General features: G+C 40.2%; 1 protein-coding gene across 1 annotated transcript in view; it reads left to right on the plus strand.

The window, feature by feature from the left end:
- tenm2a (teneurin transmembrane protein 2a) overlaps positions 1 to 17,962 on the plus strand; it is a 292,880-nt gene that overhangs the window by 272,608 nt on the left and 2,310 nt on the right. Inside the window, exons 13-28 of the mRNA XM_079631137.1 lie at positions 1,080 to 1,226; positions 2,170 to 2,380; positions 2,687 to 2,806; positions 3,356 to 3,617; positions 4,017 to 4,284; positions 5,991 to 6,134; positions 7,524 to 7,773; positions 7,918 to 7,938; positions 8,077 to 8,306; positions 10,300 to 10,454; positions 10,717 to 11,606; positions 13,195 to 13,370; positions 14,379 to 14,614; positions 14,795 to 15,091; positions 15,779 to 17,396; positions 17,765 to 17,895. Coding sequence (XP_079487263.1) covers positions 1,080 to 1,226; positions 2,170 to 2,380; positions 2,687 to 2,806; positions 3,356 to 3,617; positions 4,017 to 4,284; positions 5,991 to 6,134; positions 7,524 to 7,773; positions 7,918 to 7,938; positions 8,077 to 8,306; positions 10,300 to 10,454; positions 10,717 to 11,606; positions 13,195 to 13,370; positions 14,379 to 14,614; positions 14,795 to 15,091; positions 15,779 to 17,396; positions 17,765 to 17,895 — 5,156 coding nt within the window. The remainder of the gene's footprint in view (positions 1 to 1,079; positions 1,227 to 2,169; positions 2,381 to 2,686; positions 2,807 to 3,355; positions 3,618 to 4,016; positions 4,285 to 5,990; positions 6,135 to 7,523; positions 7,774 to 7,917; positions 7,939 to 8,076; positions 8,307 to 10,299; positions 10,455 to 10,716; positions 11,607 to 13,194; positions 13,371 to 14,378; positions 14,615 to 14,794; positions 15,092 to 15,778; positions 17,397 to 17,764; positions 17,896 to 17,962) is intronic.

Raw genomic sequence — 17,962 nt, forward strand, 5'->3', positions numbered from 1 at the left:
CAAACAAGTATACTTCCCCACCTCTGTTTTCTCCCACACTATGTTCTTTTTCTAAAGTCTTTGGTTCTCTCTCTCTCACACACACACGCGTGCATACACATACACACACACACACACACACACACACAGTCTCATACCTCGGCCTAAAGAGCCGTCCTAATCTGATCTGTAGACTCCGGTCTGTCCTAACCACATTCTTACATGAGAGCATTGCTCTCTATCCAGACAAATCAAATCAGCTACTGTAAATGAACAGTCGGAGAGTGTATGTGCTCTTTACAAATATCCCCTCCTGAATGGATGAGTTCAGATAAATTCATTTGCTACCAACAGCATCTATCAGTGGAGACTACCGAAGATAATTTAATTGCTCTCTCAGAGTTTGAACTGATCTGAGGTGTGAATAGTAATGCTTTTCATATACTTCACTCCCTCAGACAGGCATTGAGCGCATTGGTGGCAGATATATGTGTGTGTGAGCACCGATGCATGTCTGCCCATAGTGTCACGGCCAAAAGTTAACCTAGAAAACCTAGATACATTTGCATTTCATGTTCATTTGTGGCAGTCAGTTTTGATTGTCTGGATTATGTCTGCCATTTTCATATTAATATGCTTTGTGTGCTGTCTCAGAGCTGGTGCAAACAATGCCAAAATTATGTTTTAATCATCTACTAATTTCGGTTCAGTGGAGATTCAAAGTTTAGAAAATAAACAGCTGAACAAAAAGTTGATTGTCAAGATCAATTTATGAAAACTTACAAAAATAAAAAAGATGGTAACAAACTGCATAACTAGAAAAAAAAGCCAAAAGTATTTTTTTAAATCACAAAATAGTTCTATACAAATATATTCAGTAATTATTCAATAGTAATTACATTTATTTTAGTTCTATTTTATTCCATTTAATTAGATATAGTTAAGTTTAACTTTAAAGCAAACCTAAAGCCTAGAAAACCATTTCTAGCTTGTTTTCCAAATTGTGGGTCACAATCATTGACACATCAATGCTCTTATGACTGGCATGATGGATTTCTGCCTTTCTCAATCCATCTTCCTTCTCTCTCTGGCTCTTGCAGATGGCTGTCCTAACCGATGTAATGGAAATGGACAGTGTCTGCTGGGTCAAAACAGCTGGCACTGCGAGTGCAAAACTGGATGGAGAGGCACGGGCTGCAGTGTCGCCATGGAGACATCATGTGCAGACAACAAAGACAATGAAGGAGGTGAGAGATCTTTTGTTTACTCTCTGGGACTTTTGTGTCAAAGACTGCATGTTATTGGAACGGTCACATGTGAACAGGAACAGCTGATGTGTGTATTTTTGGTGTATTCTACATAATTCCAAACGAAATTGAGCAAAGATATTTACAGATTTCACAGACATTTGCCCTGTTTGCCATTGTTCCTGCAAACAGGTAAACCCATTAATTGAGCCAGAAGTTGCTGTCAGACAGAGTTTATTAGCACCACAGTGTTTACACTTTCCGAGGAAGTCATCCTATGAATGGCTTGCTTATAGTTGTCTCAACAAATTAAGCTGCCATAGGATAAAGTTGTTGTTTTTAACATCAAACAAATTACACCCCACAGCTTTAGTGTATTTCATTTCATGCTCTGATGGAATGAGAGTGACTGTTTAGTGCACTCAGTCGTTTGAGGTTTTGTGCAATTCTAACCTAGACTTGGCAACTTTCTGTCTGCCTGTCTGTATGTATATCTCTGTTCACAATTCTTGTAAATTTCATAGGAATAAGCTAGCCTTTGAATTATGATGACTATGCTCAGAAAATAAATAGAATTGGACTGTTGGCTTTCATCTGAAACAAGGAATTACAAAAAGGACGTCAGATGTTCTGCAGTAAGTAATTTAATTCAAAGCCTAAAGGTGAGGGAAAGAAGAAAGCACTTTTTCGAACTCTTTGGTAAATGAATACTGGGACTGAGGTAAAATTCAAATCCAACATCTTTGTGTTCAAAACGTACAAGAACACTTTGATGAAACGGCCTCTTGTTCAACAGATGAAGAATGTTTCTTTTTCTTTCTTTTTTTTTTCAACAGAGAAGGAGATGAAGAGAGAAATCTTTTGCAGCCTTAGGCAGCTCTGATTGATTGTGCACCATTGTAATATGACATTACTCATCACACCACTGTTTTGTTTCTTTTAGATGGTCTGACTGACTGTATGGATCCAGACTGCTGTATCCAAAGTCCCTGCCAAAACAGTCCACTTTGTAGAGGGTCTAGGGATCCCTTACAGGTCATCCAGCAGGGCCAGCACCCTGAGCAAAAAGTCCGATCCTTCTATGACCGTGTCAAGATGCTAGTGGGCCGGGACAGCACACATATAATCCCTGCAGAAAATCCCTTTAACGCAAGGTAACTTGCTCTACTGCACACAACAACTTCCCACCTGCTTAGTTGGGAAGTGGGTAAATGTCATGTCTCCTGAATTGTATGGTTGGGTAAAAATTTAATATCCACTGAAGTACACACAATTTGTTGAGATAACATTGAATGCTGAGATAGTTATTGTCAGTTTTGTGTTATTTCGTAACCCTTAGCTATTTTTGAGGAACTGTATTGATTGGTGCTACAACATCTTCCTGTATTTAATTTTATGCTATGCTATCTCTTTGGATATATTGGTTATAGATGTCATCTTGTTTGTTCTGTGTTCTCCAGTCTGGCATCACTGATCAGAGGTCAGGTAGTGACTACAGATGGAACCCCACTGGTGGGAGTTAATGTGTCATTTGTCAAGTACCCCCAGTACGGCTACACCCTCACACGCCAGGATGGAACGTAAGTTCAATGCAGTACTTGTACGGACCAGAGTTGTATGCCATTCAGAATGGAATTGATAATACCACTTAAATAATTCCAGTTCAATTCCTGAAATCGAATTGAGGTAGCAAAGTGGATGCATATTTGCAATTTAAATTTTAATCTAAGAGATTCATGTAACTGATTTTTAACTAGAAAAGGATGGATGGATGTATGGATGGATGGAAGCCACATCCAAGCAACAAACTACCAACCTTTCCCCTTTGAAACACTTTGATTATTTCTGCCGCCAAGCCTTATTTTGAGACTTACTTGTTTACATAAGCTTCTAGTGATTTAGAGGGCTACATGCTAACAGAACAAATCTTTATTAGATTCATTTAGAGCAGAGCAAACTCAGTCTTTGCATTGAAATGACTGCAATATATTAAAACAATGAATTATCCCTCCCAGCTAAATGGCATCTTTTAATGGTTAAAGCATTCAGAATGTAATGGCGCTATCAATAACCGAGAATAACACAAGTACTTTTTGCCTTTCCCCCTTGCTCTCCCTTTGTGTCATTAGATTTGACCTCATTGCCAATGGTGGAGCCTCTTTTACCCTACGCTTCGAGCGAGCTCCATTTCTGAGTCAAGAACGCACGGTCTGGCTCCCTTGGAACAATTTCTATGCCATGGACACTCTGATGTTGAAGACAGAGGAGAACACCATCCCAAGCTGTGACCTCAGTGGATTTGTGAGACCTGATCCTGTTGTAGTGGCCTCCCCCCTTTCCTCTTTCTTCAGTTCCAGGCCAGGAGAGAGGTCCATCATTCCAGAGACACAGGTGTGATGGGATCCTTGGTTCCTTGAGACCTCCATTACTGTAATTAGCAGATTAATGCATTTTGCACTGATGGGATTCTTCAGTTAGACTTTACCCTTCAATTTTGCTCACTTTAGTGTCCCAAATATTGTTCTTTTTTTCACTTTATTCATGCTCCCTGAGCCCTCTCTCTTTGGTCATTAAATTAGCTGACAGGTTGTTAACCTGACAAAACTCACAGGTCATCCCTCATCAACCACTTTCACTCTAATTATACTCTTTCCTTTTTTTGGCATTTCCCCGTCTCTCATCTGTCTTAGTCTTTCTTCTGCCCTCTGACCTTCTTAATCATTTTTCCTTTTTTGTTTGAAAATACCCTTTTCCTATGACATGAAAGTCATTCCTCCATCTGCCCACCAGGTTCTGCATGAGCAGCTAGAGATTCCTGGCACCAGTCTGAAGCTCTGTCACCTCAGTTCCCGGACCTCAGGTTATCGCTCCTTGCTCAAGATCACCATGACTCAAGCCGTGGTGCCCCTCAGCCTAGTCAAAGTCCATCTGATGGTTGCTGTGGAGGGCCACCTCTTCCAAAAGTGGTTCCACGCCTCACCTAACCTCGCCTACACCTTCATATGGGACAAGACTGATGCATACGGTCAGCGTGTCTACGGCCTCTCTGATGCAGTGGGTAAGCACACACTATCGATTGTAACTGAATGCATGGCTTAGTTATTAGCACACATGCTCAACACAATTTTCCCTTAAATGTTATCATCCCATTACAGTCGTTGTTCTTATTAAGCAAGTTATTTTTGGTTTCGGTTTTAGGCTAAATAAAAAAACTTTAATTTCGGTTTTGGTAAAAAATATATATGTATTGGTTCATCAATACTGGTAATACAAATTGTTTGGTGGATGACTTTCAGTTCATAACAATTACAGAAAAGGAATGTAACAGTAAAATGTAAGTTATGCGCTGGTAAATGAATAAAACGCATCACTCAAGCTTATTAAACGGCACAAATGCTGTCAGCACTTGACGTGGTGCCCGGCCCACATTAAACTCTGCTCTTATAAGCCTCTTTTGAAATAGTTAATGGTAAGTGCTCTTATGCTTTGGAGAACTTGAGTCGTGCTTTTTTCCCACCGCACCATTTTTCAAATTCGTCTTGTCAATGTTTTTCACTACTGTAAATGACGTTACTGATAGATGGTCTCCGCGTCACAACACACAAATCTAGTGTAACTAATCCATTATAAAATTGTCACCCTCCAGATTGGCTTGTGACACTGCGAAATTCACCTGGCAAATATACAATTTACACACTTTTTCCAATTGACGGTTGTTGATTTGGGACCCTGGGCGGCTATATTGACCATTAAGCATCCTTGACACACATCAGTTAAACAGGAATGGTTAATCGGTCACTCTATTGACTGAACACAGTGAGAGGTAACACATCAGACAGGATTTGTGCTCATCCGCGTGAACGTAGGACCCAAGGATCATTCAGCCTGACCGTCCCTGTCAGAAAAACACACAGGTTCAGAGAGCAGCCGCAGTGAGCCGAGGGAAACGCTGAGAACAGCACTCTGTCTAGGGTGACCTCCTTATAACACCCACTAATCTCTCTTTGTCTTTCCCCTGGTTTCTCAGCCTGTCTACCTTCCAGCTCTCGATGTCTTAGTCTTTTTTATTTATATTTTCAGTGTTCTTATACCCACAGTCCCTCATGCGTCTATGCAGCTATAAATTCTCACCTGCCTCGTTGGTATATATCCATATGTATTTATGCTAATGGCTTCATGGAGTTGTGATCCACTTTTCATGAACTGGAAGGAAAGTTTTTGTGGAAACACAGATCTTGTAATGACCCTGTGGCAGCAGCACATATCACACAGTCCTGTTTGAAAAGTGAAAGCTGAAGTCATGTCCAGCCACAGGGTGTCTGAACAAATCATGTTCACACTTTACCAAGGTGCTTTGTGGTTGTGAAAGCACCCAAGCTGTGGTGATTTGTGAAGGCTTGCCCAGAACCTGATATGTCCTACTTCTGCCCAGCAGTCGGCAAAGCTGGAAAGAGAAATGTTGTGATGATTGTTGCAGGGTCACTTATAGCTTTTGGTTGCCTCATATGAGTCTCTAAGTGCTGATTTTTTTATGTTTCTCAAAAATGGGTTATTGTTCATTTAGCATGTGGTTTTCAAATAAATATTTAGATTCTTCCTCACTATTTCCTTGCTAGATTCCCCATCCAATCTGCTTGTATTGTATGTAAATTAATCATCTTTAATATTGGCCTGTCATGTAGTTAATTAATTACCGTATATGCTGTTTGTTCTCTCTCTCTCTCTCTCTCTCTCTCTCTCTCTCTCTCTCTCTCTCTCTCCAAGTTTCTGTGGGGTATGAATATGAATCATGTCTTAGTCTGGTGCTATGGGAGAAGAGAACGGCTATGCTTCAGGGCTATGAGCTGGAACCTTCCAATCTGGGCGGCTGGTCTCTGGACAAACACCACATACTCAACCTGCGCAGTGGTATGAGCCTTCTGTTCTAATTTGGGGGCAAATGCATGTTATTCATTAATTTGTTCATTCATTCAATCATGCGTTAATTAATTAATTAATTAATTCAATTTATTTATTTATTTATTCATTCATTCATTCAAGCACATTTTAGTTCATTGTTTCATGTTCGTCAATGATGCATTATATATATATATATATATATATATATATATATATATATATATATATATATATATATATATAAAAATATTTGACCCTGGACCAGAAAACTTAAAAAAAAAAAAAAAAAAATTAAATTGAGATTTATACATCATCTAAAAGCTAAATAAATAAGCTTTCCATTGATGTATGGTTTGTTGAAAATCTGGAATCTGAGGGTACAAAAAAATCGAAACATTGAGAAAATCGCCTTTAAAGTTGTCCATTTATGGTCGCTCTTTTGCTGCATCCACTCACAAAAATATATTTTTTATATATTTACGGTAGGATATTTACAAAATATCTTAATGGAACATGATCTTTACTTAATATCCTAATGATTTTGGCATAAAAGTAAAATTGATAAGTTTGTCCCATACAATGTATTGTTGGCTATTGCCACAAATATACCTGTGCTACTTGTGACTGGTTTTGTGGTCCAGGGTCACATATAATATATAATATGTATTATAGCTGTTTCTTGAGCACCAAATCAGCATATTACCGGTAGAATGATTTATAAAGGATCATGTGACACTGAAGACTGGAGTAATAGACCTTAGTCAAGTTTGACCGAGTCTGTGAAGGACAGATTTAGAGTCTGTATAAAGGTTTTATGTCATTTTTGTCTACTAAAAGATTTCGTTTTTTGAAAAGATGTTTTGTCAGCTGAAAATCTGTATGTTGTTAGACAACAGTGCAATCTATTTAACACACTCTATTCTATCCCTCACAGCCTTGATTTCAATTGCAATATTACATTATGACTATTTTTACTATATGTTTTATCAAATAAATGGAGCCTTGGTGAACAACATAAGATACTTTTTTTTTTTTTAAATATTGCAAAGATTGTAGAATTTTGTGAACTCTGTTTTGTAATAAGTAATTATACTCATTTCAAATTAGAGTCTTGATTGTCACTGGTTAAACTGTAAAATAAAGTTTTCCAGCTGAGACTGAGATTTGGAGATTTGGCCCATACCTCTGTGACACACTGAAAATCTGATGCAATGTAATCCTTGGCTGCTTTTAGTGGAATAGCCTCCTCTTTTGAACAATAATTTAATGTAATCCCCTGAAAATGTGGTTGTAATGTTCATAAATGGCTCAGGTAAACCACTTTTACTTTTTGAAAATGGCATTTTCTTTTTTTTTTCCATTTAAATAGTTATTGTTTCTTTATTTGTCTGACACCAGGCATCCTTCATAAGGGCAGCGGTGAGAACGTCTTTGTGTCCCAGCAGCCACCCATCATCACAAGCATCATGGGTAATGGGCGTCGGCGAAGCATCTCATGCCCGAGCTGTAATGGCCTGGCTGATGGAAATAAGCTGCTGGCACCTGTAGCCCTGGCAGCAGGCATTGATGGCAGCCTTTATGTCGGAGACTTGAATTTCGTACGCAGAGTTTATCCCAACCTCAATACCACACGCATACTGGAGCTCAGGTATTGAAAAAGGGCCAGAGGAGACTATAATTCATAATTTATTTTATTCTTATATCAGTATACTCTTAAATATACAATATATGTTTTGCCATCTCAACGTATTAGCACCATAATTGTGATTCTTGTTCTTTTCTTCATTTACAGAAATAAGGATTTTCGACATAGGTGAGCCTCTAACTTTAAGTTTGTCTCTCACATTTGACTCTTCAGTTGGATTATTCACTCAATATAATGATAGAGCAACACATTATAGCTAATTACATAATTGCAGGACTAACTCCGTAATTACCTCATTTTTCGTAGTAACAACCCGACTCATAAGTACTTCCTGGCTGTGGACCCAATCTCTGGGGCTCTGTTCATCTCTGACACAAATTCACGGCGAATCTACAAGGTGCGGTCACTCACAGGGGGAAGACTTTTGGCCGACAATGCCGATGTGGTGGCGGGCACAGGAGAGCAGTGCCTTCCTTTCGATGAGAGATGCGGGGACGGGGGGAAAGCTGTAGAAGCCACTCTCATGAGCCCCAAAGGTGAGGTGGAAACATTGAAGAATACCATAGCAGAAGTTAACTCAGTTGTTTAAGTTTTAAAGCGTATTGCCGGGGTTATCCCCTTTACATCAGTTGAAATCACGATAACGTCTTCACACGTGTCTGAGGTGAAGAAATGTTTCTGCAGGCTGTCTTTACATCTGTTTCCTTTGTAGCAGTGACACCTAACAAGGATAAAAAGAGCCTTATCCTCCAGCTGCTTCCACAATCACAGAGAACGTTCAACCTTAAGCTATTAATTAATTTCTGAATGTGCTATGGGGAGAGCGAGTCTCTGGCTTCGATTATTGGAGTCTCTTGGTATTCTCTCTCTCTCTGTCTGTCTTTGAAAGATAATGTTACTTAATGTGCTGGCTCTTTTAACTCTCAGATGTTACAGTTCAGAGCTGTGAGTGAGCATATTTCTGTATTATACAGAGTTTGTGTTTAGGTAGATCAAATAGAAAGAAAAATAACAGTAAACTTTCTTGAATATTTCATTTTCAAGAACCTAGATTAGTGGTTCTCAACTGGTTTGGGCATGGAACCCTAATTTTTAAGAATTTGACCTAATTCCTAAAAACCCCTAAATACAATTGTTTTTATACTATGTATTTCCAAACATTCCTTTTGCCATTAATTGTGTTAATCCAGTGAGATTTGTGTATGCACAAGGAGTCTGACAACAGCCGGTATGATCCACATGGAGATCTGATCATCATCGAGTCTGTCTGGGATTACATAAAGAAACTGAAAAAACTGAGACTAAATCCAGAAGAACTGTGGAAACATTTCCAAGACGCTTGGAGAAACCTTTCTGCTAAGCTACCTGAGAAACTATATTCAAGTGTACCTGGACAAAAGCTATTTTAAAAGCAAAGGGTGGTCAAACTAAATATTGATTTGATTAAATTAATAGATGTTAATTGATAAATAAAATCTATTTATGACATTATTTGTGAAAGCATTCTTAATTTAAATTTTTACACAAGTGCATACAAATGTTCACAGTACTGTAGCTTTGCAGGAAGGTTTCTCTATTACTCTGTCAGTTTTCTCATTTGTGTCTAGTTTTTCTGCTTAAAGAGGAGTAACATCTGAGACAGAGATGATAAGTAAACTGAGAACTTGATTAATTCTCCTGAGCTATGAAAGAGCAACATCTGAACAATTCAATTTTCCTCTAGAGATTCTCATTAGCTTGTTATATATAAACTGAAATTAATTTGAAAGGGTCTGTACTAGTCGATTAATTTTAATATTAACATGAAGTTCAACATAAACTGGAATTAAAGCACAACATATTCAAGCTAAACGAATATCTAGCAATGAAAAAGGAAAGATAAAGGTGCGATGATAAGTTAAAGCAGGTTTCGAAAGTGAAATCCAGGTTTGGTGTAAGGAAAAAATAGCCAGTCTGACACCAAACTGTCAAGGATGTCACATTTTCTGTATGTGACGTTGAATTTGAGCTTCTGGAGTGAGAGAGAGAAAGTAGAGAGGTGACAGACTACACAGGCCTCATTACCGATTCCCAGATGACTTCACAGTGAAAAGGCTCAGTCAAGTGCACTCAGTCTCTCCCCTCATGCTATTTGTCTCCCCGTCTTTTTGTTCAAAGTCCCTCTGCACCATACACCTACACAGGTCCATTTTATGAGCATCTTCTTGTCAGCACTTCGAGATATTCTCGTCTGCTCTGCCTTCTGTGTCTGATAAGGGGAATTGATGGGTTGACACAGGAGTGACGCTTGATGGACGTGTATTATTTGCTAGCTTATATAGGACAGGGACTTGGGAGGGAAAGACAAATTGAGAAAAGCCTGAAGATAAACTTAGAACGGGTTGAAACCAGATCAAAGATTCACTTGGTCTGATCATTAAGAACCACAGAAGACAAAAATAAACAAGTCTAACAGGCAAAGGGTTACTGAGTCTTTGTCACCCCTGAACTTCCTAGCTGACTCTTTACCTGTTTGATTTCTCTTTTCAGGTATCGCTGTAGATAAGAACGGGCTTATGTACTTTGTGGATGCCACCATGATTAGAAAAGTGGATCAAAACGGCATCATCTCTACACTACTGGGTGCAAACGACCTCACTGCTGTGCGCCCACTGAGCTGCGACTCCAGCATGGATGTCAGTCAGGTCAGCATGTCGACAGCCCATGTTATAAATAATTTGCAATCAGAGACAGGAACTTGGATGGTTCATTTTATCACAAAATCTACTTCTTTAAATCTTGAATCTTCAAAACAGACCCTCAAAGCTAAACATGCAGCTATGCAAGTATAAATCATGTCTAGCAGGTTTGCAAAACCTTGATCAGAAGCCCAGAAAATGATACAAGAAAAGTCCTTGGTGAATCTGAAAGATTAATTTCAACTTTAATTCATTTTTTTTTATCCAGGTGCGCTTGGAGTGGCCCACCGACTTGGCAGTAAACCCCATGGATAACTCTCTTTATGTGCTAGAGAACAATGTTATCCTACGCATCACTGAAAACCACCAAGTGAGTATCATCGCCGGGCGGCCTATGCACTGCCAGGTGCCTGGCATCGACTATTCCCTCAGCAAACTTGCCATCCACTCAGCCCTGGAGAGTGCCACGGCTATTGGCATCTCCCATTCGGGCGTGCTCTATATCGCCGAAACAGACGAGAAAAAGATCAACCGTGTGCGGCAAGTCAGCACCAACGGAGAGATGTCGCTGCTGGCTGGCGCTGTGTCGGAGTGCGACTGCAAGAACGATGTCAACTGTAACTGCTTTGCAGGAGACGAGGGTTACGCTACAGATGCCAGCCTCAACTCCCCCATGTCTCTGGCTGTCTCACCGGATGGCACGCTCTTCATTGCAGATCTCAATAACATTCGGATCCGCGCTGTGCGCACTAACCGACCGGGACCTTCAGCGCTGGGGCTATATGAGGTGGCGTCCCCTCAGGAACAAGAGTTGTATGTGTTTAACGAAGAGGGTCTCCATCTACAGACCATCAGTCTTGTGACAGGCCTGCCCCTCTACAACTTCAGCTATGGCCCCGATGGAGAGCTGGCCACAGTGGTGGATAACTGCAACAATACAGTGAAAGTGCGTAGGGACGGGGCTGGGCAGGGTGGAGCGGGACTGCTCCGGCTCATCCTACAACCTGATAATCAGGTGGTTACGCTGGGACTAGATCCTGCAGGAAGCTTGCGCTCTATCTCTGCTCTCAACCAGGAGATCGTTCTGCTGGGATACAATGGAAACACTGGCCTGTTGGCCACCAAGGCAGACGAGACGGGCTGGACAACCTTTTATGAGTAAGTGTTTGTGTCTATGTCATGTTGTATGTACATTAAATTCTTCATCTACACTCAGCGGAAGTTATATGTAGTATTTTCTCTATGTTCCATTCAGCTTGGAGAGTCAAAATGCCCAACATTATTCTCGGAAAAGCACTTGAAAATGAACTACATTTATATTCAAATCCACAGCTTGAATGGAAAATAGAAAAGTTTGACAAAAGGAAGGTGTAAGATGTCACATGAACATGGCGGCACCTAGGGAGATACAATTCAATTCGATTCACATTTATTTGTTCAGCGCTTTTCACAATACACATCGTTTCAAAGCAGCTATACAGAAAATGCATGAGCCACCAGTACAATTTAGAGTGATCTGAGGTAACTGTCTAAGTTATGTAGATACAAAGTTAATGATGAACATTCACTCTTAAGCAAATAAAATGCTGAAAAACTGAGTCAATAAAATAGAGAATTGCAGAGACAGGTGTTTAAAACACTGCAAATGGTCCTCTGGTGATTAAGCATACACTTGCTTACAAATGCTTGAATTGCACTTTTGTGTCTTTTTGCAGTATACCATTCAAAAGTTTGGGGAAGTACTTTTTTGAAAGAAATTAATACTTTTATTTAGCAAGGATGCATTAAGTTGATCAACAGTGACAGAGTAGACATTTATAGTCACAAAAAATATAATTATTTCAAATAAATCCTGTCCTTTTAAACTTTCTATTCATCAAACAATCCTAAAAAAATTATCACAGTTGTTCACAATATCACAATCATTGTTTATCTGACAAATATTGTTTATCACAATAATTAGACACAAGTCATCAAACACAGTATGGTTAAAAGCTAGAGGACTATCATTTATTAACTTTGAAAGGAACGCTAGATAACATTTTTTCCTGCAGAGTTCTGTTCCAACCTGGCAACACACCTGCCTTTAATTTCCAAGGGAACCTGAAGATCTTGATTAACTTTTTCAGGTGTGTTTGATTAGAGTTGGAACACTCTGCTGGAAAGTAAATCTCCAGGAAGAGGACAGAGCAACCCAGCTCTTGATAATGCACAATTCCCCACACTCCACTGCACTGGCATAGACATCAGCCAGACTGTGACAGATCTGTGGCAGGATCCAGATCTACTCCCTAATGTAATGTTACACAGAGAGAGAGAGAGAGAGATACAGGGATAACACTGAACCCATATGAAGTCATTGTCTACACATTACTAGACCTTTCAGTCCTTGCCCTCTACTATTATAGGCTCTGTTAAGAACATCTACTTTAAAAGTAAACACATTTTCAAACACCGGTTTGTTAATTACTTTACATTAGCATTAAAGAAATCAGATATCTTTCTCTTTTTCTTAGATGGCTTGTTTTCAGTTGGGCTAACTGGCTTCTAAACCTTTCTAAAACCAGAACTGCCTGACCTTCTAAGTCCAGCAAACCTTATTAGACTTGTTTTACTGTAAGCAGGGACGTAACTTTTTTTTTCTTTTTTTTTTGATGGTTTTGGACATAATTATAATAAGTCCCCAGTGCTTTACTTTAATGTGAACTTTAAAAATGGCTTTCTCTAAGATTTAGTATATTTGCAGGTACGACAGCGAAGGGAGGCTAACCAATGTGACGTACCCCACGGGAATGGTTACAAGTCTGCATAGAGAGATCGAAAAATCCATCAACATTGACATTGAGAGCTCCAACAGAGACGATGACGTCACTGTTATCACTAATCTTTCGTCGGTAGAAGCCTCCTATACTGTTGTGCAAGGTATGTCGGCTCAGTAGCCGTTTTTGAATATATATTTGGGTTTTCATAAATCATTTTGAAAATGATTATGTGCTCAGTTTAGTTGGTTTAGAATTTCGTTTCACTCTTTAACTTAATTGTTTTATATATCAGTGCCTACAAACTTACACGGCAAGATATAGATACCCCGACATTCATGTGGGAGGCTAGAAGCGAAAGTACTGTATGATTCAGTGCAGAAAACATCATTTGTTTTCTCTCCCAAGCCTAGCACCACAGTTGTGTTTTGCTGTGATGCATATCATTTGAGACAAATTCATTACCTTATCCCAAGTAAATATTCACCATCTTCATCTGCCCTCAACCACAAACCCCACTTTCCCAAAGCTTATTTCATCTGTAAAGATGAAAGAACAAAAGACAAAGGGAGAAAGCAAAAAATGTTTTACTTCCTTCCCATGGCAGACTAAACAAAAAAAGTAAAACTTCAAAACAACCAGACATAACACAGGATGGGGTAGGAACCTTTTGAAGGAAATACAGAGGATTTAGTCCAAGGAGAACGCCCCTCAGATCACGCTTTTGAATCTAACCTTGACACGCTCATGAGGCGAATATTAAATTGACTAAATGCCTTTAAAAGCTTCCTTATAAATTATAAGCGATATTATCTACAATTATGAATGTACCTTCTGCTCATAAATTAGTTCCATGGATTGTAATTTATTTATAGTGGGTGTTTTGAAGCATAATAAATGTTTGTGGCACTCTGAAACAAAGGGATTCGGGGATCCACATCATTTGTTATGAACAAAGCACTTCTCTTGTTATCTTTTATGATCCTAAGATAGACAACCAGACTGTTCTTGAGCTGATAAATGCCCCACAGCCCTTTCATGAGTTCAAAATAAATCAAGCCTTTTTTGTTGTCGTCGCTTTGTCCTCTTTGTCATGTTGATAATTTGTCATGAAACATTTTTTTGCTCTTAATTTTATGGTAATTTTATGTCACTATATTGCCCCCTGCAGATCAAGTACGGAACAGCTACCAACTGTGTAACAATGGCACACTGAGAGTAATGTACGCCAATGGGATGGGAATCAGCTACCACACTGAGCCCCATATCCTGGCAGGATCAGTGAGTCCCACCATCGGCCGCAGGAACATCACCCTTCCCACTGACAACGGCCTGAACTCCATCGAGTGGAGACTGCGCAAAGAGCTGGCCAAGGGCAAGGTCACTGTGTTTGGCAGGAAACTTCGGGTGGGCACTTGCTCTAAGATTTTAATTACTGTAATTATGTACATTATTCTCGCATTTCTGTGCACATTGCAAGCAAAGTTGTGCAAGAATCCTGCTTGATCTGATAGATCAACTAATCAGTAGCCAAATCATCTCACCAAATGGAGTGGTTTTCATGCCAAATATTTGTGCAATTTGCAGGCACATGGGCGCAATCTACTGTCAATAGACTTCGACAGGAACACACGGACAGAGAAGATCTATGACGACCACAGGAAGTTTACTCTGAGAATCACGTACGATGCCCAGGGCAGACCAGCAATATGGCAGCCCAGCAGCAGCCTCGCAGTGGTGAATGTGTCGTACTCCAGTACAGGCCAGCTAGTGGGTCTGCACCGAGGCAGTATGAGTGAGAGAACAGAGTTCGACCCGCAGGGACGAATACTCTCACGCTCTTTTGTCGATGGAAAGGTGTGGAGCTACAGTTACCTGGACAAGGTGAGATTATTGATTAAAGTGAGGTTGGAATATTGGGTAACACTTTAGTTTAGGGTCCAATTCTCACTATTAACTAGTTGCTTATTAGCATGCATATTACTAGAATATTGGCTGTTTAATAGTACTTATAAAGCACATATTAATGCCTTATTCTACATGACCATATATCTCTTAATCCTACCCAATACCTAAAACAACTACGTTACTAACTATTAATAAGTAGTAATTAGGAGATTATTGAGGCAAAAGTTGTAGTTAATAGTTAGTTCATATTGAGAATTTGACCCTAATCTAAAATGTGACCGAATATTGTTTTATATATTTTAATGGCTTTTATTTAGTCATTGAAATAAATAAATTTTTAATTCTTCAACACTATTTTTTATTTGCTTTCCAGTAAAATATTGAAATATCTAGAAGCATGTATTTAGTGATATTCATGCATTTATGTAATTAAACTAACTACGGTAAACAAAAATGTTGTATCTTTTTGTTTAGTTATGTTTTGTTTTAAAAACACACCATATAATACAAAATTCATTCAGTAATTGTTTTTAATTGAATTTTCCCAACATTCGGAGCACTATGATGCCTGATTTCATTTCGGATTATGACAGCTTGTTAAAGATGTTGTTGCTAATTAATATGAATGTGATAATGATGTTCTGAAAACATTTCTCTCTACAGTCCATGGTGCTGCTCCTGCAGAGCCAGAGACAATACATCTTTGAGTTTGACACGTCTAACCGCATCACGGCTGTCACCATGCCCAGTGTCGCCCGTCACACCATGTTCACTCACGTCTCCATCGGCTACATACGCAACACCTACAACCCACCAGAGAGCAACGCGTCCATCATCTATGACTTCAGTGAGGATGGACGTCCCCAGGCCACATACTTCCTGGGTACTGGCCGTCGTGTCCTCTACAAATACGGCAAGCTGGCCAAGCTCTCAGAGATCTTGTATGACAGCACAGCCATCACCTTTGGCTATGACGAGACAGCAGGGGTGCTAAAAATGGTCAACTTGCAGAGCGGTGGCTTTTCTTGCACAATTCGCTATCGTAAAATGGGCCCCCTTATCGACAAACAGATCTATCGCTTTTCAGAGGAAGGTATGGTGAACGCACGCTTTGACTACACCTACCACGACAATAGTTTCCGAATCGCCAGCATGAAGCCAGTGATCAGCGAGACGCCACTTCCTGTGGATCTGTACCGCTATGACGAGATCTCCGGTAAAGTGGAGCACTTCGGAAAGTTCGGAGTCATCTATTACGACATCAATCAGATAATCACCACCGCTGTGATGACCCTCAGCAAGCATTTCGATGCTCACGGGCGAATCAAAGAGGTTCAGTATGAGATCTTTCGCTCTCTCATGTACTGGATGACGGTGCAGTACGACAACATGGGCAGAGTAATCAAGCGAGAGCTTAAGATCGGCCCGTACGCCAACACCACGCAGTACCGCTATGAGTACGACGGTGACGGACAACTCAGCGGCGTCAAAGTGAACGATTGGTCCACTTGGCGCTACAGCTACGACTTAAACGGCAACCTACACCTGCTCAACCCGGGTAACAGTGCCCGACTCATGCCGCTCCGCTATGACCTTCGAGACCGCATCACACGGCTCGGTGACGTGCAGTACCGTCTGGACGAGGACGGTTACCTCAGCCAAAGGGGCGGCGATGTGTTTGACTACAACTCTAAAGGCCAGCTGGGGCGCGCCTACAGCCGTGCAGCTGGAGGATGGAGCGTGCAGTACCGTTACGATGGGCTCGGACGCAGGGTGTCTACTAAGAACAGTCTGGGTCAGCACCTCCAGTTCTTTTATGCTGACCTGAACAACCCGACTCGGGTCACGCATGTGTTCAACCACTCAAGCTCGGAAATCAGCTCTTTGTACTATGACCTGCAGGGCCATCTGTTTGCCATGGAGGTGAGTAGTGGGGAGGAATACTACATCGCCTCTGACAACACCGGTACGCCACTGGCGGTCTTCAGCAGCAACGGGCAAATGATCAAACAGGTGCAGTACACTGCTTATGGGGAGGTGTACCACGACTCCAACCCTGAGTTCCAGCTCGTCATCGGCTTCCACGGAGGGCTTTATGACTCACTGACCAAGTTAGTGCATTTCACGCAGAGAGACTATGATGTTTTAGCGGCCAGATGGACATCGCCTGATTACACCATGTGGCAGAAGATCGGCAAAGATCTGGCACCCTTCAACCTGTACATGTTCAAGAACAACAACCCGCTCAGCGACATGCTGGATGTGAAGAATTATGTCACAGGTGACTTTATGATTGGGTGCCTTTGCAGCTTTGCAAACTTGTTAGTTTTTTAGGGCTGTCAGTTTTACATGTTTTTATTTTTTATAATGTAATAAAATATATACATGTTTTTTTTCTAATGTTCAATGAAATGGAAATAAAACAAACAATGTATTCAGAGACGTAATGGTAATGCACATCATATGCAGTCTCTTGTGCTTACAAAGGCTGCCTTAATTTGATCAAAAACAGTTTTATTACTTTATTACTATTAATTAAATTGATTATAGCTGGTTTTATTTATATATATATATATATATATAAATGAATTACCCTTTTTATTGCAAAATCACAGCTTAAATGCTCCTTTTCTATATATTTCATTGCAGATGTGAAGAGTTGGTTGGTGATGTTTGGCTTTCAGCTCAGCAACATCATCCCAGGGTTTCCCAGACACACACTTTACTTTGTGGATCCGCCATATGAGCTCCTCGCCAGTCAAGAAAGTGAAAACGGGCAGGTGAGTCACTACGTTAATACCATAGTAAATCTTCAGAGGAATTACTTTTGTATTTCCAAGAATAGCA

The sequence above is a fragment of the Phoxinus phoxinus genome (assembly GCF_949152265.1).
Source record: "Phoxinus phoxinus genome assembly, chromosome: 12".
Lineage (NCBI taxonomy): Eukaryota > Metazoa > Chordata > Actinopteri > Cypriniformes > Leuciscidae > Phoxinus > Phoxinus phoxinus.